The sequence below is a fragment of the Eleutherodactylus coqui genome, chromosome 3, assembly GCF_035609145.1.
Source record: "Eleutherodactylus coqui strain aEleCoq1 chromosome 3, aEleCoq1.hap1, whole genome shotgun sequence".
Taxonomy (NCBI): domain Eukaryota; kingdom Metazoa; phylum Chordata; class Amphibia; order Anura; family Eleutherodactylidae; genus Eleutherodactylus; species Eleutherodactylus coqui.
The window spans coordinates 292,498,802-292,521,510 of record NC_089839.1 but is presented as its reverse complement, the minus strand read 5'-3'; the positions used below and the strand labels follow the sequence as shown (position 1 = coordinate 292,521,510).

The 22,709-nt window shown below is 46.7% G+C and overlaps 1 protein-coding gene across 2 annotated transcripts in view; it reads right to left on the bottom strand.

Annotated features, from left to right (window-relative positions):
- The window catches only part of ITGB3BP (integrin subunit beta 3 binding protein), a 41,300-nt gene that overhangs the window by 6,396 nt on the left and 12,195 nt on the right, over window positions 1-22,709 (bottom strand). For both annotated transcript variants that reach the window (XM_066597699.1, XM_066597700.1), the window contains exons 2-6: window positions 18,811-18,853; window positions 17,340-17,463; window positions 12,806-12,887; window positions 7,046-7,124; window positions 1,082-1,175 (exon numbers count right to left, since the gene is read on the bottom strand). In XM_066597699.1, the coding sequence (XP_066453796.1) occupies window positions 1,082-1,175; window positions 7,046-7,124; window positions 12,806-12,887; window positions 17,340-17,463; window positions 18,811-18,853 (422 nt within the window). The remainder of the gene's footprint in view (window positions 1-1,081; window positions 1,176-7,045; window positions 7,125-12,805; window positions 12,888-17,339; window positions 17,464-18,810; window positions 18,854-22,709) is intronic.

The following is a 22,709-nucleotide window of genomic DNA, read 5'->3' as shown; positions in this document are numbered from 1 at the left end:
TGCAGCGCAGCCTCCTGTCTGATACTTATCAGGCATCTTCATGATGCTGAGATATTTTCACATCAATCCCATGACGCATCAGCACAGCATTAGCTGAGATTATATATATTATATATATATATATATATATATATATATATATATATATATATTTATTTCATTCTGCCTACTGGAGGGACAGTTTAATTATCATTACCTTCTATATTCACCTAAATAAGCTACAGACCATAAAAGTATAGTCAGAAGGATGAGCTGTGATCTCCTAGTATAACTGTGTGACAGGAGCTGGGTGATCATCACCAGTAATTGTGATAGGAGGGTTTTTTTTATCTTTCTGTAAACAGTTTGTGCTGATTGAAGTTAAAGTGGTGCTCGAGTGAATGCCGCCGTCACTAGAGTCCATATCAGGCACAGCGCCATACATTGTAGAGTGTCTGTGCATGGTACTGCAGCTCAATTCCATTCACTAAAATGGGACTGAGCAGCTTTTAGGCTAAGTGACTATTGAATATGGAATAAGGCCGCGGCGTACACCCGAGTATTGCTCCCTCGTCAATCAGCTGATCAGCAGGGTCCCGAGTGGTGGACCCCCAACGATCAACTATGGATGACCTATCCTGAGGATGGATCATCGATAGTTTAGTCCTGGAAAACACCTTTAGAGCAACCCTTTGTTTTGGGACTGGAGGAGGTATAGTACCTGTACTTGACCTTCTTGACCACCGATTCAGGATTTAGTTTTTGGCTGGCCATGATTTTCTAACTACACTATGCTTGCTCTGTGATTGGCCAGCACTGAACACATGGCCACAGGAAATGTCTTCCCAGGACAGTTTATCCTATTAACCAAGGTGCCCTTTACCCTGCTTTGAAGCCAGACAGTAGCGCTCCTTAAGTCTTTATACTGAAACTCTATATTTTATTGAGGACGGCACTAAAGCAGCCATCCCCATAATGCGGCCGCGGCTGCTTCCTAACCCTGGATCGCTTTCTCTCCCCCGACCTTTAAATGTTTTTCTAGCACGTACAAAGAAGACAGAGGCCTCATGAATTGTAGAGGAGGCTTTTTTTTTGTCCTTACTTAGAACTTTCATTTTCTCCATCTCTGTTTTAAGATCTAATGTGCTGCAATCCACACCGAAGAGGTTTCCCAGCTCTCTGCTGCCCCCTTCAGCCTAGGAGAGGAAATACAGGAAAAAGTAACATAACTGGACACAACTTATAATAACACGCTCCAACCAAAAAAACTGGCTTGCAAGGAAAGTTGCAAAAATAAATAAATAAAAATATTCTATGGACTTACAGGAAGTTAAACACCGAACAAAACGCTTGACCTGAAAAGGAGCATGTAGATCGTTCAATGTGTTCATGGACTAGTTGCTTTACCTTTCTAATAGCGCTTGCATCATAGAGGGATGCTTACAGGGGTATTCCAGGGCGTCCCCCTATAGTGACAATAGTCCCTGGCGGAGCTGCCTAGACGTTACAGTTCTGACATGCCGGGGGTCATTGGCAATCATGTGATTGTCGGGTCCCATAGAGGAAACAGTAGTGCCACTTCCTGTATTCTCTACATAGCACTCATTAAGCACTATGTAGCATGTAAAAAAGATGGCAGGAGCGGGTTCCTGGCTCTCGCCACCAGCCGAGAACCCAACCTGCTCCTGCTAGATTGCAACCCCTTTAAGTAACTGATTAACAAGGCACAGTGTGCATTGGGGAGTCTAAAAAGTGGCACTGCAGTGGGCCATAGAAATAGGTTGATCAGGGAGGAATAAAGAGGGGCACCAGGTAATATAATTTTCTCCCCCCTAGTCTATAACTCCCCTCCCCTTAAGTCTATAACTTTTCCCCACCAAGTCTATAACTCCCCCCCCCCCTCCCAAGTCTGGTCCCTGGTCACGTAAGGCTGCAGAGCATGACCACCAATAACCGCCATATTGTAAACAAATTTAAAAAAAGTTTTAAAATAAAAACAAATTCTCATCATCTGCCTTCTCTCCATTATTCTTATAAAGCCGTGTATGCCTCGCCAAGCTCCACGCTGTATACCCCCTTCTCCTGGTGAATTTGGCCTTTTTTTTCTGCAAGTCCTCAAGTTCATCCGCCTTGTAACAAGTGATAATCTTCAGGGAACAGAGCAGATTTCACACTGTGTAAATATTTTCCCCCGGCCCCAGACGTAAAAATGTACAAACCACCCAGCGAGCCGTGCAAGTGTCACCCATGAAATTCATCCACACGCGCTCACGGCTGCTGTAAATGTCACAGCATGTGTTGCTAACAGCTAAGACGCATTAAAACAGCTTCCTCCTAAATTAGGTAAACAGAAGGACATATGTCTAGTGCACAAAGTCAAGAAGCTGCCGACTCGGCACTTACAGCCGTCCCGCTGAATACTTTACATCGATGCTCCCTGGTCAAAAAGGCGGCTCTTGTAGCTCGGCTTTAAAAAAAAAAAAAAAAAACACACACTTTACAAAGTTGAGTAAACTTTGCAAATGCCTTGATTAACTTATATTACATCATGTTCTGTTGTGTTCTCCACTCACATCCAAAGCAGCGTTAAGAATTATGCCGATTTACTACTACTACAAAAAAAAAAAAGTATACATGAAATTTACAAAAAACAGCATATCTCGCTGCTGGTTTTTGGTCTGTACAGAATATGCACTGCCGTATATGTAGGAGTTGAGGTATTTACATCCCCAGCTGCTTGGGGACACACCCTATATGTCAGAACGAGAGATGAGCGACTATACTCGCTAAGGCACATTACTCGAGCGAGTAGTGCCTTAGCCGAGTATCTCCCCGCTCGTCTCTAAAGATTCAGGGGCCGGCGCGAGTGACAGGTGAGACGAGTGGGGAGATACTCGGCTAAGGCACTACTCGCTCGAGTCATGTGCCTTAGCGAGTATACTCTCTCATCCCTAGTCAGAACTTATCCGTGTATGACATAGCAGCCATGTAATAATTACATTTCCACTTAACCAACCTGCAGAGGAAACGCCTGGTAGGCTGTGGCTTGCCTAGCAAAGACCATCTAGTCTGCAGCGGGTGCCACGATCGAGCCTGAGAAAATGAGCTGATCGCTGCAGCAGCGACATACGTAAAAGGAGTGCGTTGCATCACATGGTCTCCCCTAAAGATCGATCCGCACAATACTAAAAGATCTCATACAGCAGTAAACTGAAGATTGATTGCAGATCTGGATGTGAATGGAGTAGAAGATATGATGGAATTTAGAAGCAAATCAATATACGAGTCTAAAACCAGATTCCCACGACTGTAGTTCTGCGTGCAAAATTAGGAAGCGCAATATGCTGAAAATGGAACCCACCGATTTCCATCGGTTAGTTCATGTGTGCAATTCGCAAAAATTAAGATTATGCAGTATGCTCCATTTTCCTGCACATGTATGTAGGGAAAGAGTACATTTTGAACTCGTGAAGCTATTGGCCAATTCTATGGCTGAGAGCATCTGTGTTTTTAAAAAGTACAGTAAAATACACGGATGTGTGTACAAATAGACACCGCAAAAATGTGTGCAAATACGCTTGTGTGAATCTGGCCTATTGACGGAGGTAAGGATGCAGCGACGTGTAAGACTCCATATGGGGGCGGCGGGTTTAATTTTACTGTTATCCCTATCTGCAGATTGTGCTGCGGCTCAGCAGGTAATCCACAACAATTGGGATCGGCTGTTAATTTCTACTTCCCACTGAAATAAAGGCAAAATCCACACCAAATCTGCAGTATAAATTGACATGTTGTGGATTTATAATCTGCAGCGCAAGTCAGTTTACGCTTATATTATCTCCCCCGCAGTGTAAGGAGGAGATTTCTTCATATCTCATCCACTCGGCTTCTACTGGTCATGCAAATCCAAGGTGGAAAATACTCCGCAAGCATGCCATGTGTGACCCTACCCTACCTACTTCATGCCATGTGTGACCCTGCCCTAAGGGTACATTCACATGAAGCGGAATTGGTGCGGATTTTATTGTGGATCCGCAGCAGACTTCACCCCCTTCAACTGATCGAGTGAATCCGGCTGTGGATCCGTGGCAAAAACTATGTATGGAAATGCTGGAATCACACTAGAAGACGCTGTCCAAACTGCAGCCATCCTGTTATGGAGCTGGATGAGCCGAGCAGATCGATATATAGTTTTATGGGGGAAGAGTCAGTAGAACTTGTATTTTATTCATTTATATCTCTGCACATTCTGAGTCGAAGAGTCTAATGGGCGGAGCTATCAGTGATTGACAACGACCCCTTATGTACAGTCATACCCAGAAAGCTGTCAATCACTGATCGCTCCGCCCACTGGACTCTTCAGCTCAGAATGTGCAGAGATATAAATGAATAAAACACAAGTTCTACTGAATCTTTCCCCATAAAACTATACATCGATCTGCTCGGCTCATCCAGCTCTATAACATCATGCCTGCGGTTTGGGCAGCATGTTCCAGCTGAGAAATTCCCTTTAAGGCCTCCCTCACACAGGCGTTTTTTTTACCACGGCGGTGATCGCGGTGTAATGCTCCCACTGAAATCAATAGAGCCTTGCAGACATGCGTTCGAACACGGCGCTCAATGGCGCTTTCCACTGCTGCAATTTTTGAGCGTTGTGGCTTTTAGCGCGCCTCATCATCCATCACAATGATCGGGTGCGCTAAAACACGCTGTCGGCCGCAGCTCCCTGTGGCTGACGATAAAGTTAAATCGTGACAAAGCGCCGGATGGAGCACTGGATGTCCTTCCTGTGTATTTCCCATATATTTAGGCTACTTTCACACAGCAGTATTTTGTATCAGTATTTATTAGCCCAAACCAAGAGGGGAATTTGCATTTCTTCCGTATTTTAGACCCACAAATACCGATACCAAATACCGCTGTGTGAATGAGGCCTGGCTTTACAAGAAAAAAAACCTGTTTAAAAAAAGGCACATGTGATTGTCTGTCATCTATTCACTATATGAAGGTAATCCCAATATATGCTGCGCCGACTACGGATGGCCGGAATAGATTCTTACGTTCCCGAATACTTGCCATCATGAAAGACTGGACTTTCCCCACCTCCTGTGTAGTTCCACAGCTGAAGTTGTCGGAGGTCTCTCCTCCTCCATACTTGCAAGCACGCCCCTCACCGTTGACGGACATTTCCATTCATCTGTGACAGCACTGCACTTCCAGCTTTGGCGCATTCACAAGAGGTCATTAAGGCTATGGAGAGACGACGCCATCATTGCACATAAGCTGAAGCTGGAAGTGCGACGCAGACACCAAGCATCAGGGTAGGGGCGCAGAGAGGAAGAGAGCCCAGACAACTTTGGCTGCAAAACCGCCCACAGCGACCTGTTTCCTCTGCGGATACGGCAAATATACAATTTTTTGAAAGTCGAAAGCATGCAAGGTTTGCTTCCCGTTATCCGTGGCAAGCACAGCGTATATTGGGATTCGTATCATATAGTAAACATGGGACAGGGTTAAAGGAAGTCTGATACCCATCAGCAATACGGTTATATATCCTAACTACCTTTGCCCAATGCAGTTAGAACGTATACAGACGTGCACAGTATACGCTACGTATGAAGCGGCCTCGGATGATCGGCGGAGATCAGCTGTCGACAGCTGACAACCTGCCCGCAACAGCCGCAGTTAGAGAGAACACTGATCGTGGTTGTTAACCCTTTAAATGCTACAGCTAACTGACAGTGGCATTTAAGTGTCTTGATTGAATGGAATTTAAATATCCCAAATGCCAACATCCCCCTACACCACAGAGGTGCCAGTGCAGCCTGAAGCCCTCTGAGGCTTCCCAGGACTGCCATAATGGTTTGACTATTAATAGGATGCCACCCTTCACCCTCATAAATCCCCCAACCATCTGCTCACCCTCGCTACCTTGTTACTCTTAGATGCGGGGGACATTTGCCAAAACCGTGGCACTCTCTGTATCACCAGCAGCCAATACCCCACCACCACCACCACCACCACCAAGACGGACTTCTAGTCGCCCCCCCCCCCTTAAATTGTGCCCTCTGGAACTGTCAATCTGCGTGCAGCAAACTCCCAACCATCCACGATCTCTTCACCACCGAGCACCTAAACCTACTCACCCCCCTGCATGGTGCTCGGTTGAGTAATCAGTTACTCGACAAGACCGATGCTCGGTCGAGCATCAGTCTTAAACGAGCGTGCTCGCTCACCTATAGTCCTAATCTATAGGCTCATTTAGACACAACGATTATCGCTCAAAAGCCATCTTTTGAGTGAAAAACCATTGCGTCTAAGCGCGCGGCCATCATGCACTTTTTGTTCATCGGTGATTTCTAACAAGCTAGAAATCAACGATGAATGTCATCAGCGCTGCCACGCTGATTTTCTCAGTGGGCAATGCTGATAGCATTCTTTCAGATGGTATCCCGCTGGTGCTGGCAGTTCTTAGCGGGACACAGCTGAAAGCTCTGAGAACAATGCAGCTGTTTGCATATACAAAACAGCTGCTTTGTTCTTGGAGCTATTACGTCGGTATCCCGCTCCGCCTGCATTAACTTTTAAGAAGCTAATTAGCTACCGTGAGTGACAGTTTTGAGCGATCATCTTTGCATAACTGTCGTTTGAGCGATCATCTTCCAGTGTAAATAGGCCTTAAGTTATGGTGCTGTTAGGGGAGGTGACAGGGAGTCGGGTGATGTCGTTTTTATACTCATCCACTACCGTGATCCAGCGATGTCCGCCTCTGAAGTCCCAGCGGCGCATGAAAATCTGCCTCTTGATGTTCTCGTACACACGCTCTCCCATAGACTTGTATAGGAAAGCACGGCTTTTCAGTGCCGCATGACGACTTCAGAGGAGGACAGCACAGGATCGTGGGAATAGGAGAGTACAAAAATGACCTCACCCGGCTACCGGTAACGTCCTCTAAGAGCATTGTAAGGTTATGGCGTGCTTTGTGGACAGGACTGGTTCCCTTTAAATTCACCCATGCATTCTAATAGATGACTGACAAACATTCTCACTGTCGCAGCTCACTGACCTTTAAGTCTCTTAGGCGTTGTCTCATTTTCGAAAATTCATCCAGCGATCCCTCCACTTGTGAGAAGAGCTGAAAAATCCTAATGGAAAAAAATATGGCGTAAAATGGATGGGTTACTGCTCCATGGTACAGTCTTCTACCGTATGGTGTATACAGATTCCGGACAGACCCGTGTAACAAATGGTAGTCTAGCAAGAAGGGGACAAGTGGAAAGGAATGTGTCTGCTGGATCAGACTACACAGTTTGTAGTCTGTAACCATGGCGACACACAGGTTTGCATAGATGCTGTAGACACAGAGGAGGAGCAGATATTTTAAAGGTCTTTTAGCTCATTTTTTCTCTGGCTCCAAAAGGACAGATTTTCTATGTCCATTTCATTTTATATTTACAATGTCATATTTTACGTTAGTTAGGAAATTAGTTATATATTTAGGTTAACGTAAGGCAGTGCCGACATACACCCTAAAAGCACTCTAAAATGCATTGTTCCAGATTAAAGGGGGGGGGGGGGGAGGATTGCAAAAAATATAAAGTTTTCTGCTATCCACAGGACAGAGCATAACATCATCTTTGGGTATTGGACCATTGAGATCACCACTGAACCTGAGAATGGTGGTCCAAAAGGTCTCCATATGAACAGAGAGGAGGACGCTCATGCACGCTGCGGATCCCTTAGTTTCAATGACAGCAGTGGAGATAGCTGAACACAAGCGCTCAGCAATGTCCAATGCAGCCATTGAAATGAATGGAGCGCCCATTGGTGTTCTCAGCTCTGCTCTTGTGGGGATCTAAGACGACAGCGTTCTCTGGTATGGTGGGGGCATCAATGATTGAGCCCCACTGATCATAAAGTTATCCCCTGCCCGATGAATAGCGGTAAACTATACATCATGGCACTTACCCTTTAAAGCAATATTCAAGTTACGGGATATTTTTTCCAAGTTTTCACCCATCCACTGGATGGGTAAAAACTGATAGATCGGTGGGGGTCTGACTGCTGGGACTCCACCACTCCAGAGAATGGGGGTCCCATTGCCCGGATTACTCCTCACGTCTGGGTGGCTTCTCCAATCCACAGTGCCGTCCTTAAATGGAGTGCAGGTCTCCCTTACGCAGCTGCCGCTCTATTAACGTCAATAGAGGTCATGGAACTAGCCAAGCACTTTGTACTCCACTAACTCCGGCAGTCCTATTGAAAGCGAATGGAGCGACTTGTGCCCCATTCAATCTCCTCCTCACTGCAGGGGCTGCAACGAGAAGGATGGGAAGAGCGGGAACACCCGTTTTCCTGATAAGTGTGGATCCCAGCGGTCAGACCCCTACCGATTTATCAGTTTTTACCCATCTGGTGGATGGATGAAAAAATTGGAGCTGGGGGGGGGGGGGGGGAGGAAGAGTCCTGTAATCAGAATACCTCTTTAAGACATTTGAACATTTTCAAAATAATTAAAGGGATGGTCCAGTTACAGGACAACTTACCTTACCATATCACCAACTCTGCTAGAGCAGCAAAAAAAGCTGTTCTTACCTGTCCTCTGCCGCTGCGATCGAGCACTGTAGCCCTGCCGTCTTCCTGGTGCTTGCTGTTGAAGACCTCCTCACCGGATATCACATGACCGCTGCAGCCAATCAGAGGCTGCAGGATCACTGGCCTTTCATCCAGCATCAGCGTTGTCATCCAGGGCACCATAATGCTAGGAGTTCAAAATAGTGACGCTCTGATTGGCTGCAGCGGTTAAGTGATATTCGGTGACAATCTTCAACAAACACCGGGATAACGATGATGAGACTACAGCGCTAGATCACCGTGGCAGAGGATGGGCAAGTACAGCGTATTATAGCACAGTCGGTGGTATAGGGAGAATGTTGTCCGGAAACTAGACAACCCCTTTAAGAAGTTTCTCAAGAGGCTTTAGGGGAGCACCATAAGGAAGTTTTCTTAGTTCCACTGTATGCAGTGATATATAGGGGGAAGTTTACCTAGACTGGCACTTTATATGTGATTTCGGCTCTTTGGAAGACACTGGGAGGGCACTAGAGAAGAAGCCGAGCAGGACATGTGTTGCAACTACATTTCCTATTTGACGGAGTTTGGTTGCCAAGTGGTAACTGTTCGTGATACAAGGGATGCAGCCGTTTGGAGCATTCTCTGACATTACCATCAAGGTTGATAGAAGGAAGTGGTCACAGCGCAGCGTCTTACTGTAAAGGGATTACAGCGAGTGGCTGCGGCCCTTTAAACATCCTTTCAGATGACCCCTCCCCCCCTCCTGCTCTTACTAGAAGAATAACAGTATTAAGTTGTAAATGGATACTGAAGGCTAGAAACTGAACCCAGGCGATGCGGACCCTCCCATCCTGATCCCACAGAAGGACTGATTACAAGTGGCATTTACCAGGCACTTAAGTTGCTGTTTACTGCATTCCCGTGGCTGCAACAGATGTCTGCCAAGAGAGGAAATGTCAGCATCGCCGTATTCTACACCGTGGAAGTCGCCTCGGGGCTGCGGAGTTCACGCCGAATAGCTCAATTTGTGTTATCTTATGTTGCAGGATGTTATAGGCTTCAATTGTGACTTGTTGTAAATGCTGGTTAAATACCCGTGCCTCTGATTGTCGGTTCGAGGGAAGTAGATGTCGCTCACCGTTCGGGACTCCATCATTCAGTGGGTGTGCAATGCTGGACTATGTGCAGCAGGTGCACGGGAATAATAGTTACTTACCGGTACCGATCCCAGGAACGCTGGAAGCTGGTGATGCAAGAAAAGCATGTGGTGGGGGGGGGGGGGGGGGGGGGGGGGAAACCACATTGCACTCACCTGAAAAATCCATCTGTGTGCGAGTTCAATGCAATTTTTTTGGGGTCCCATAGAAAATAATGGTCAAGATTGTAAAAAAAATAAAAATAATTGCGCATGCCGCAATTTTTCTTTCTCACAGTACTGCTGCGAGAACAAAATCACCCATGCAAATAACCGGTTGCATCTTGCAACACACAAAAGTCACGCGAGAATAACAGCCATGTGAATATAAGCCATAGCGGCAGGAAAAAAAGAACAAAAACACACATCGTTTAAGAAGCGCTGTCATCTCTGGCGTGGGTCTCTTCTTCACGTCCGGCACTTGTCTTCAGTCTTCTGCTAGCCCTTCCTGGATTGGAGGATCAAAATCCCCGCCTTCAGGAAGAGTTGTCTGCGATTGGTTCACGAGCGCCATGGCTCTTCCAATCATTGCCGGAGCTTGATCAATCAATCACAGCCATTCATTCTTTGAATGGCTGTGATTGGTTCAACAAGCACTGGCTCTGATTGACTGAGTCACGGAGCTCGTCAACCAATCACAGCCAGCCCTTCCAGGAGGCAGAGATTTTGATCCTCTAATCCAGGAAGGGTTGGCAGAAGACTTTAAGCAAGTGTCGGGGAGATGACAGCGCCTCTTAGGTGATGCATTTATTTATTTCTGCAGCTAGGGTTTAGTTTAAGGCTTTGACAGTAGGATTTCCTACTGCAACAAAGAAGAAGCCTCCATAGAAAACATGGGCTACAAAACCTCGCGAGTCGCTTGAATATCGCGAAACCCATGAGGTTTTTGACTCGCAATGTCACATGCTACAAAACCTTGCAAATGTGAAGAAACCTGTAGGAAAGCATGGGCTTCACATACATGCAATTTGTAGCATTGTCGCAACTCGTGTAAATCGTGCAACTTTGTCACCAGTGTGAAGGAGGCCTAACCTTTAGGCCTCATGTCCACGAGGAAAATGTGATTTAAAATCTGCAGCGTTTTTCCCGCAGTGTGATCCGCGCCCCATAGGGATGCATTGGACACCCGTAGGTAGTTAAATACCTGTGGATGTCATTTTCCCCTGAGGCGCGGATTGCGTCTGCGGGAAAACACCCGCAAGATGCTCCATTTTTAGTGCGGGTCTCCCACAGGCTTCTATTGAAGCCTATGGAAGCCGTCCGGATCCGCGGAACACCCGTACCTGAATTCCTGCTCTCCGGCGCGGGAGAGAAGGAGTTCAAACCGAAAAAAATGGAGTGCCCGGCGCATGCGCGCGGCACGCTGCCGGCGTGCCGAAGAAAGAAAATCCGGCCGCGACGGAGGGAAGATCCGCAGTGCCCGGACAGGTAAGTTTAATCTTATTTTCAGCCTCATGTCCGCGGGAAAGGAGGGACCCGCTGCGGGATTCCATGATTTTCCCCGTGGACATGAGGCCTTAGTTTTTCTCTGCTTTAACTGCTTAGTAATGAGAAAAAAAACAGACCGCATGGCATTTCTTCTTTTTTCAGCATTTCATTCCTTTAGGTCGGCTTTTGCACGGGCTACAAAAATTGCACGATTTTGTAGTGATATGAAATCGCTACAAATCACATGTATGTGACGCCCATGCTTCTTTCACATGAGCGATGTTTAGTAGGCTGCTACATTACAAGAATGCCACATCACGCCATGCTCTATACAGCTGCGATTTGCTATGTTTTGTAGCCCATGTTTCCCTACGGAGCCTCCTTATTTATCGCATCGCATAAACTTGCGATTTTCGTGCTATGTGATACATTAGAAACTCCTATTAACTTACTTGTGATAAAATCGTGTGATTTTCTGGAGCGACAAAATCAAGGGCAGCAGCGGCGCAAGATTTTTCACAAAAAAAAAAAGCATGAATGACGCTACAAAGTCACGTGTACAAATCTGCGATATCGCTGGGATTCTGTAGCGTTGCTCATGTGTATGACACTATTCCAGAAAATGGAGTTAATTTTTGCCCGAGTTCTGTGCGTCTTATGCGATTCGCGCTTATGTGAATGTAGCCAAGAAACCCCCCCAAAAAAAACAAACCCCAAAAGCTTTAAAGACCACTTTAAAAGGGGTTGTCTGAGACCCCAAACCAGTGTATTATACCTGTGTTTACGTCTTAAAGAGCAGCTTTATAAAAATGACTATTACAAATAGGCGCCAATTCATCACATACGGTCACACATAACTGCTGCTGATGTAATGGTCCCCAGAGCCACAGGGCCCATGGGCTGTGCATATGACGTCAGTGGATCTGACAGTAGAGACGCGAGACTGTAGCCTGGATCCGCAAAATGGCCCAGGTTTGTAATAGTAAGGGTTTAGTCATACCAACGGATTCTGCCACAGATCCACACGCAGAATTTCTGACACGTTTTCGTGCAGATAAGCAAGAAGTGACATGTCACCACTTTTTGCAGATCTGCGCGGAAACATGTGCATGGTCAGCAAATTGAGAAGGAGGATACCCAGTCTGAACCCCTCTCTTTGCCAAAACCATGATTTTCATTGGAGAAATGTAGGGTGCGATGTTCCATGTTACATGACTCAAAAAACATCCAAAATGGGGGAGCTGGTAGAGACAAGACCCAACCGCACACAAGATGGGGGGACGGGGATGTAAAAGGGCGTTCTACCCTATAGGGAAAGCATTACAAGTCAGTCATTGAGTAACTCCACTAATAATGGGGATCCTGGCCGCAGGACTCCAGGAGTCAGCGGGTTGGTTGGGGACCTCCAATATCAAAAACGGACTGTCAGAACAGAACTGGCCCTTTAAGTAAAATGGCATCAGAGAAGGACATTACAAGTGCATTCTCCTCATGTAAGCTCGCTTCATTTAAGTCCGTCTGAAGTTGGAGATTACAGTGAAAACCATGAATTATTCATTCCAGTAAAGGGGAAAATAAATAAATAAAATCGGGTCCAGGAGCCTCAACATTTTTTTTTTGTCAACTTACTCTACATTTTCTTCTGGAGAGGACTGCCCTCTGCTGGACGTTTCCGGCTCTGCAGTTCTGCTACCGGCATCGTCTGCAAGACCTATGGGAGACAAAAATCGTGTATATTATATATTTCCTTGTCCTTATAGAATCTGCAAGGATGTTACTACACACATTAAGCAAACGCAATAGAATATGCGCCCCGCAAGCAGCCGCCATGTTTATGGAGGTCCGTAAAATACATGTAACTAACTCATTAGGTACAATATATATGCAGATTGGTCTGATCTGCTGCGGATTTCCTACAGCCCTAAATCTGCACCAAGCATTTCTCCGCCTCTGCCTTACAGACAAATCAGCTTGGTTCCCATTGTATGCCAACTACAAATTTTATGCAAATTTTCTCCATACCACATTAGGTTGGCGTCACATGGTTTTGTGTGCATTTGCACAATGGGCGTTCTGCTTTTACGCACGCCTGTGCGTATTTTACTGTATTTTTTCAGTGCGCAAAATACGCGTAAGCACGCTCCCATTCATAGTAATGGGCAATTAAGTTAAGTAGTTCAATATGTGCAGTTATCATGCGCAAATGCACCGCAAAAGAGGTTTTTGCACGAATTAATTGCATGTGCAAAATACGCTTACGTGAACGAACACACTGAAATCAATGGGTTCTATTCACTGCGTATTGCGTGTGCAAAAACACTTGTAAGACACAGGCCTAAGATTTGTTCAAATCCCATCCACATGACTTGAACTGTAAGTGCGCCCATGGATTTACATGCGCACTTCCCTTAAGGTCTTGGAATGTGTTCAGTAAGAGCCAGGCGGATGAGGTTTTAACAAGTCCCACCCTCACGGTGCAGAAAAAATATGCGCAGCATTGATATGCGGTTTGGATTTTGTCACTTTATGCTGCAGATTTTCAGCACGGATTTCACCTCTTGGAATGAAAAGTGTGAAAATCTACAAAACACGCAGATTCTGGGGTGGATCCGCAGCAAAATGTACAGATATTCCACTGCTGAAATTCCACTATAAGTGAACGCAGTCTGAGGTTTATGTCACACAGGGTGGATTTTATCACAAATTTTCCATGGAGTTTCTGGATCTCCAGTCGCAGCGTGGATGTGATTTCCAAAATGTCGTCTAGACCAGGCGTCCCCAACTCCAGTCCTCAGGGACCATCAATAGGTCATGTCTTCAGGGTATCCTATAGTAAGAACACCGGTGGCAATGTCTGAGGCATTGACGATAATGACATCACCTGTGCAACACTGAGGAAATCCTGAAAACATGACCTGTTGGCGGTCCCTGAGGACTGGAGTTGGGGAATGCTGGTCTACACGCTGCGATAAAAATCCGTACCAAATCTGTGCAGAAATTAACATGTGGCGCAGAATTTAAATTCGCAGCAAATCAAATTTTAGCCGTACAATTACAGCATAGATTTCACCTTCTCAAATGAGGGGGAGGAGACCGCGCCGGATGGTGTGGATTTTGACGTAAATTTTCGAAGCCAGAAAAAATGACAGCAAATGCACCCTGTGTGAGCGGACCGTAACCTGAGGACGCACATTTTAAAGTCCCATTGATTGCAAAGCCAAAAACAGACGTGGAAAACGTAAAAAGTAAAGTAGTTACAAGTCACCTTTTTCCCCGCAGTGTGTACTTTAAATATGCATTGGGGAAAAAAATAACACGCTGGCAAGACAGGGACATTGTTCACCATTACAAATCAATGGGACGCGTATTGTAAGTACATTTTGGCTTCATGTGCAAAAACGCTCACCACAGCAGAACATATTTGCGCATGAACGAGGTTTAATGAGGTTGTTTTGCACGCATCTCCGGATATTACTATACTTTTTGCGCACTCTTTTCGTATATTAAAAGGCTAATTAGCCTAACGAGGTCCAAATGTATTTTTTTCCCCCAGCAGAGTTTCACACTTCACTTCCGTATTTGCTTACCTGCCATTGATTTCTTTGTTGCACTTGTTGCGCAAAATGTAGGAAAAGAACAAATGGAGAACGCACTCATGAGAACGGATTCATTGCAATCAATGGGTTCTATTCTGTGCTTAGCACGTGTATATCTTATGCGTATAAAGACGGCCGTGGGAAGTCGCCCTAAGGCATCAAATCACATCGGCGCTGGAGACTGCATGGACTCTAGATCTGGTACAAAGTTCAAGAACAAAATACTTCGCTCACTTCGCCTGGGAATATTTGGATGGTCGAGAGCCGAAGTGACCCCAGTAAGGTTAATGTTATTCTGTGTTCTCTACTCCCAGCATATCCGGACGAACAGTGAAGCGCTGCTCCGGAGCGGTCACGTTGCTGCAAACCAATGACAAAGGGATCAAATGGTAAGTAAGTGTGTAGACAGCACAGCCGGCAAGGGCAGCAGCGGCCGCCATCATTACAGAGCCATTGTGCTGCTGCTTCTCCCTTCTACAGTGTCCATGCTTTGCAGCACTAACGACCGTCTGCAGCCAGAAAATGAGATTCGGGCGAAATCCATGGGCGCACTTAAGAAAAGTAATCAGACGTCTCTCAGGCATGACTTACAGACTGATACACTCAGACGGAGAAGAACAGTTAAACACGCAGCCTGAACAAAGTTTATTAAAACCAATATCATTTACACTTTACATTACCGGCTCCCCCCCTCGCCTCACGTTACCCGAATACTGATTGTGCGCCAATGTCTGACTTTCAATACGATTCTTCCTTGAAGTAACAAATATGCATATAGCCATATATATCCATCAAGGACACAAGTTCGGGTTAACCCTTACAGTGCCAAGGTGGTCTACGACACGCGTCACCGGATTATCAGGACATTCAGATCAGAAGGACGTCTTACAATGATAACTACATGTCTCCATCTATACAGCAAGAGTTATGGACTAATATCAGTCCAACCCCAACTCAGAAGGGAGTCCAAGTGGCCCTCATCTAGTTAGTCTTCTATATTGACCCTCGGTTATTGTATAGGGGGTAGTGATCTACAACCCAAGGCTCTCCAGTCGCTGCAGGACTTCAATCTCCAGCACAAACTGATTTACTAATATATGGCCAGCTTTATGTTTTGGGTGAAAATAAATCAACTTTTGATCATCACATTATAATGTACATATAAAAGGGAATTGCTGTGTTTGCATATTATTTATCCTGTACTGAGTTACATTCTGTATTATACTCCAGAGCTGCACTCACTATTCTGCTGGTGGAGTCACTGTGTACATACATTACTTATCCTGTACTGATCCTGAGTTACATCCTGTATTATACTCCAGAGCTGCACTCACTATTCTGCTGGTGGAGTCACTGTGTACATACATTACTTATCCTGTACTGCTCCTGAGTTACATCCTGTATTATCCTCCAGAGCTGCACTCACTATTCTGCTGGTGGAGTCACTGTGTACATACATTACTTATCCTGTACTGATCCTGAGTTACATCCAGTATGATACCCCAGAGCTGCACTCACTATTCTGCTGGTGGAGTCACTGTGCACATACATTACTTATCCTGTACTGATCCTGAGTTACATCCTGTATTATACTCCAGAGCTGCACTCACTATTCTGCTGGTGGAGTCACTGTGTACATACATCACTTATCCTGTACTGACCCTGAGTTACATCCTGTATTATACTCCAGAGCTGCACTCACTATTCTGCTGGTGGAGTCACTGTGTACATACATTACTTCTCCTGTACTGATCCTTAGTGATCGTACATCCTAAATTCACCTAGCATTCCGTGCTTGTTCAGTGTCAGCCCTGCTCATGTGCATTCTGGGAAGTGTTTACCCCGGGTACTCTACAGTCATGTGATGTAGAGAATATGAATAAAAGAGTCAGATCGTTTACAACCTTGATGTAAGTTTTCAATAATAAGAGTGACCAAAGTTGTCTGGCATCTATTTATCCACACTCCTACCTAAACCGGCACGCTCTGGTGGAGTTGGGGTAAGATCGCTTGCAGACAAATCTGAGTAAAGGTCCATTTAGACAATGAATATCGCTAAAAATTCACTCAAAAGCCGTCTTTTGAGCGATAATCGTTGTGTGTAGCTGCACTGACATCCTGCAGTTTTCGTTATGCCGTCGCTCATCGTCGTCTGTCAGCGTGCTGAAAGACAACGATGAGCCTTATCAGGGATTCACAGCGGGATACAGCTGATACTATTGTTTTAGCTGTATCCCGCTCCCTGATGACAGGCTGGGTAAGAAGAACAGAACGGTCCAGCTCTGCTCTCCATACCCCGCTTGGAGCGCTCGGCTGTATAACAGCCAGGCGCACCGAGCAGAGAACGTCTTGGATGCAGAAGACAAGCGGGGACATCCCACTTGTATAACAGACGGGCGCTCGGAACGGGAAACAGCTGGATGCAGAAGACAAGCGGCCCCGCTTGTCTTCTGTATCCTCCGCTCGGAGTGCAAGGTGATTGCCCAATGTTTGAGCGATCACCTTGCGCTGTAAAAGACATCTTTTGAGCAATAATCGTTGTGCCTAATGGGCCTTTAGTTACTTACTTTGTCCCCGTTCCCCAGCCGCTGCTCGATGTTTGAAGGCCGATGAGGGGCTCATGTGTCGGGTTCCAGTGAGTGGAGAGTAAGAGCTCGGGTCGGCCCCTGCACTCACCCTTGACATGGCATTCTGTAGGTAATAAAGAAATAACATATTGATCACAACAATTCTTCTGATACATATTCCATCATGTTCTGAGACAACAATCACCCATTCAAGTCAGTGGGTGTGTTAATTAAAAATGGATTGCACTCGTATGGCATGAGAAGGTATTCGTTTTTGGGGTCCCCCCCCCCCCCATTGACTCCATGACAATCACATGAGAAAGCGGTGACATCCACGCTCTTGCAGTCGTATAGTAGACAGTCGTCCCATGTAAACTCAGCATCTGACATTCGTTGCCATTTTTGGAGCGGATCCGTACCAGAATCCATAGTGGAAAATACACTGCAGATTTCGGTGAGGATCTGCACCAAGATCTGCCACGTGTGAACACTCCCCAAAACTACACTCTTCCTGTTCTTTTCAGAGTCCAGCGTGCAAGCAGCTGCATCACATGACCCCCCTTGTCCAATAGGGAGTGACCAGGGAAGGGGTATATTTGGAAGGCCATTCTCCATTCCCCCTGACCGGCACAAACTAGTATCGCTGCCCCTTTAGAGACGCTCTAACGTGAAGGCATCCGGTCCGGGTGACAGAGATCTCGATTAATAGAAGCAGGAAGATGAAGTCTCGTGTGGCGCAGGGCGGCGATGACCAGCTATAGACCTCAAATGCCACTCATTACAATCTCTCCACTATTAGTACCCGCGTTAACACCCGCCGCTGGCATGAGAGGGCCATCATCCAGTATATCATGATACATTTGGCATTGCGGCTCCTCCATTTGGCACGCCGCTTCCGCTGTGACGGGGCTCTACAAACATAACAGTTATAGTTGAGTTTTATTTTATACGATAGTAATGGCGGGATAATTTATAGAAGCAGTGGTATTTTTACGGCTTAATTATAGCAGATTAGCCGAGGTAAACAATTATGTTCTCCGCATAAAAATGCCTGTCTGGTTTCCATTTCCCGTTCGCGCGTTTCTAATATGCTGGATGTAACATTATCATAATTCCATATTGTTTGGAGTGGTGGTCGATGACAAGACGGCTGCCGCGGTAATTACGCCTCTCAGAGCTGACAGATGACTCCCCTTCAACTTCTAACACATTCTCCTTGGAAAATGACTACGGGGCGCCGAAAAAACACACACTTGTCTTCTGCGCTATGACTGGCCCGTCCCCGACCCTTAAATCCCGCAAGTCGCCCCCTTCCTCGGCAGGTTATGTTCGCCGCGTCACGCGACTGATACACCCTGGATTGATAATAAAAACCGGCAGCAGATGCAACATTGCAGGGTCCGGCGGCGGATTGCGAAGCTTTAACCCCTGACGTGCTGGAAACACATTCTGCATCCGGCGATGGACGCACCTTGCCGTTGTCCGTCGCTTCCAGACGGAGGGATCTTCTGGCTCTGGAAACAAAGGTGAAAATGGAATTAGGACAGATGGGGAGGCAGAAAATGTAGCGGCCATGATGAATATCACAATACACAGGCCAACTTCACACGGGCGAGTGCGATATGAGAATCACGGCCCAATATCGCGCTCGCCAACATGCGTTTCCCCCCGTGGATGCGAGGCGCTTTTATATCAAAACCGCCTCACATTACTTCGAGGATTGAGGAGTGTCTCCCTCGCATCGAATTGCGTGCATCTAGTAGGTGGTGCGATGCTGCCGCCAGCCCTATTGAAGACGATGGGCGGTACAATGCGAGGGCACACCCAAAAACACAAGAAACGCTCATGCCTGTGACCTCGTTTATAAGAATAGGGTTCATATTTTTTGCGTCACGCAATGCACAAATCTCGCGCAATTTTCTCAGCTGTGTGAAAACGGCCTTAGAGTACGTTCAGCCGTGGATTGTGTCACATCATCGCCTGCGTCTACAAAGTGCAGAAGAAATAATTATGCAATTTCGGTCACAGATCTGCACGTGGATTTAGTGCCGTCAATGGGCAAAATCGGAATGTGGAGTTTACGAAGTGACCCTAATGTGGAATCACGCCAGAAATCAAACATGGATCTTGTCCATTGAGACAGAAATGCCGCAGTTTTAGAGATGGAGTCAAAGCCGGACTACGTCATGCGAACATACCCTTAGGGCTCATTCCCACAGGCGTTTGCGGCTTTATGGCATGTATATATACTACTTAGTTTTATATGCACTTTTTTGCATTCACTGCATACTTTTCGCACATTAGGAAAAAAAAACAAAAAAACCACTCACGAATGTCCCTACTTTTTTAAGCCCACTGTCTCCTGCCAACAAGCGTGAAAAGGCAGTGGACACGCACGCAACTGCTGCGCCTTCACACAACCCCAAAGATTTTAACCCATTCCTGTCCAATGTCGGGCCTGCCCCGACATCATAATTTCCCTCCACAGGTCCGATGTCGGGTCGGGACAGGCCCGACACTGCAGTGCAGGAGTGCATCTGCACCCGATCATCAGACACATCGGGTGCAGATACACTCCTGCACTGGTCCTCATCGAGGACCCCCGAGGAGAAGGCAGAAAGGGTTTTTAATTAGCGCTATGCAATGCATAGAGATTCCGGCCGGCCGGTGATCATGTGACCGCCGGTGTTACCTGACTCTCGGCGGTCACATGAACGCCGAGCCGGGAGCCTGCACCGTGGGGGAACCTGCTTACCTGTCCGGTGTCTTCCGCATTCTCCCTTCTGTCTCCGGGCTCGGCGATCATGTGGCTGATGGATGCCACCTGACCCCAGCGGTCACATGATCGCCGAGCCGGGAGGCAGAAGGAGAATGTGGAAGACGCCGGACAGGTAAGCAGGATCCCCCACGGTGCAGTGAGCACCTGCACCCTCCTGAACTTTGTCAGTTCAGGAGGGTGCAGGGAAATGTATTTTTTCCTCACCCATTCTCCCCAGCTTCAATTTATATGGAGCTGGGGAGAATGGGTGAGAAAAAATAAATGGATTGGAAAGGGTTAAAGGGCAATTTCAGTCCGTGATACACGTCAGAATGCACGAAAAATACGCATTTGTGAATGAACTCATTGAAATCAATGGGTTCCATACGCAGTATAAATATGGCGGTGTGAGCGAGCCCTCATATATAGCGTGGGGCTAGTTACATCATGAAGGGGAAAAGGTTTTCCCGAAGCAGCCCTTTGGGCTGGTGACTGACCACAAGCATAGGGCTCACAGCCCAGTATGTAGGCCCAGCTATGTGCCCTCCTAGGCTACATTCCCACGGGCGAGCGTGACATAAGGATGAGAAACTCAGCCCAATATTGTACTCATCAACGAGCATTTTTCATGCAAAACCGCATCACTCCTGCGATCCTCCGGGGTGTTGTGCGTGCCTCAGAGGATTGCAGGGGTTACCCATTGATTTCAGTGGGTAACATGACATCGTACGGCGTGCGATGGGTTTCACTGTCCCATTGAAAGCAATGGGTGATGCGTTCCAAGGAACATGAAAGAAAAGCGATTTTTTTTACCCGCAGCATCAGTACGACTTCAAATGAATTGAGAACATATTCGCACGAGTTTTGGGAAGCTAGCAACACACAACTCGAGGAGTTTCGCGCTCGTACGGCCGTTCTCACAGGGCGCATTGTCGTTGCGTGTGACATGCGATGCCTATAGCCCATTGGTTTGTACTGGGCCGCTCATACTTGCCGTTTATTTCCGCTCATAGAAAAAAAAAAAATTTGCAGCATGTTCTATCTTAGAGCGCACATACGGGGATGGCCAGCACACAGCGAGAACGTGCAAGCGTTACGTGTGTGGCACACCGGCCAACAGCGGTCACGTCAGCCCAGCCTTTCGCCAGCCTGTGATTCCCTTCTCACCTGTCCTGATATTTGCTACAATGTATCAGTCAGGTAAAACGTATCAGCCTGCAGGCCACACTGTGTAGTTCAATCAGACTGGATATATTTGTAGCGAACCCTCAGCTGTGAGGACCATGTAAGCAAGAATGTTCCCGTTAAGTGTCAATCCTGGTATACAGGCAGGTAGGAACTATTAGGGGTTGATCCAGGGAACAGTCTGATTGCCATTAGGGAGTCGGGAAGGAATTTTTCCCCCAAAAAGGCTAATTGGCTTCTGGCCTTGGGGTTTTTTGCCTTCCTCTGGATCAACACAGGAGGATAGACAGGCTGGACTAGATGGACATTGTCTTCATTCGGCCTTACATACTATGTTACTATGTAAGCCACATTCAGATGGCTGTATGCCCATTGTCACCAAGAATCATGGGCGCAACTGACATCGGACAGCGCATAACCGCCCCATCTGTGTGCGGAGACAGCGGACACGGATCAGACGAGGACGTGCTGTGATTCATGTGTGAGAACACCTTCCTAGGCTATTCTGTAAAATACTGACAGCAAGCAGAGATCTTTATAATGATTTAAAGGGAATTTTTCATAACCTTTTGAGCCCTGTAATGTAGTTTATGGGGCTCAAGGGTTAGGGAAGCTGTGTTTGATTCTCCCTGGGCGCCCCTTTGTTATGTAGTGTCCCCACATTTATACAGTGACTTACGTAGCGTCTGGCAAATTTTACGGGGACACAACGCCAGAACTAAGCATCGGTGAGTATCAAACAGCGTTACCCGGACTCCCCATTCCCTGACTTTTGAGCCCCGATATGTAGTTTATGGGGACTCAAAGGCCATGACAGGTTCCCTTTAAGGAAGACCTGTGACTTTCTGGAGGCACTGACAATTATATCTCCTGTGCAATACCAAGGAAATCCTGAACACATGACCTGCGCTGCGGTATAGGTGTGGCGTCGGACAATGAACGCTTGACTTGTGAAAACCTTTCAGAAAGGACTGGAGGCGAAGTTGTTTCTTGGAGATGGAAGCAGATGGATGTGCAGAGACTCTGAAAGTCAGCGACCCTTAAAGAAACTCAGCTCCGCCATCCACCGGGAGAGACATGCCAGGCGTCCCTCGCCCGTGCCAAGATCTGTGCCTGAGCCGGATGCCCAGCTGTTAATAGCAAAGCTCCAACCCGGAGAGCGGAATATTTATAATGCCTTCCATCCCACAGCTGTCACCTAAAGAGCAGACATTAGCATTTTATTACAGGGGACTAAATACCTATAGAAGAAGGATCCGCAGCCGCACAACACAGCATCGGGGGGAAGCTAAGACGGCCGTGCAAAGGCGCGACGGACAACGCCTGCCAGCGTCTATTACGCATCAACGTTATTTTTAATCACACAAAGACTTAAAATATATGGAACGGCCCCCGTACTGGACGCGATATCACCCAAAAACTGTAAG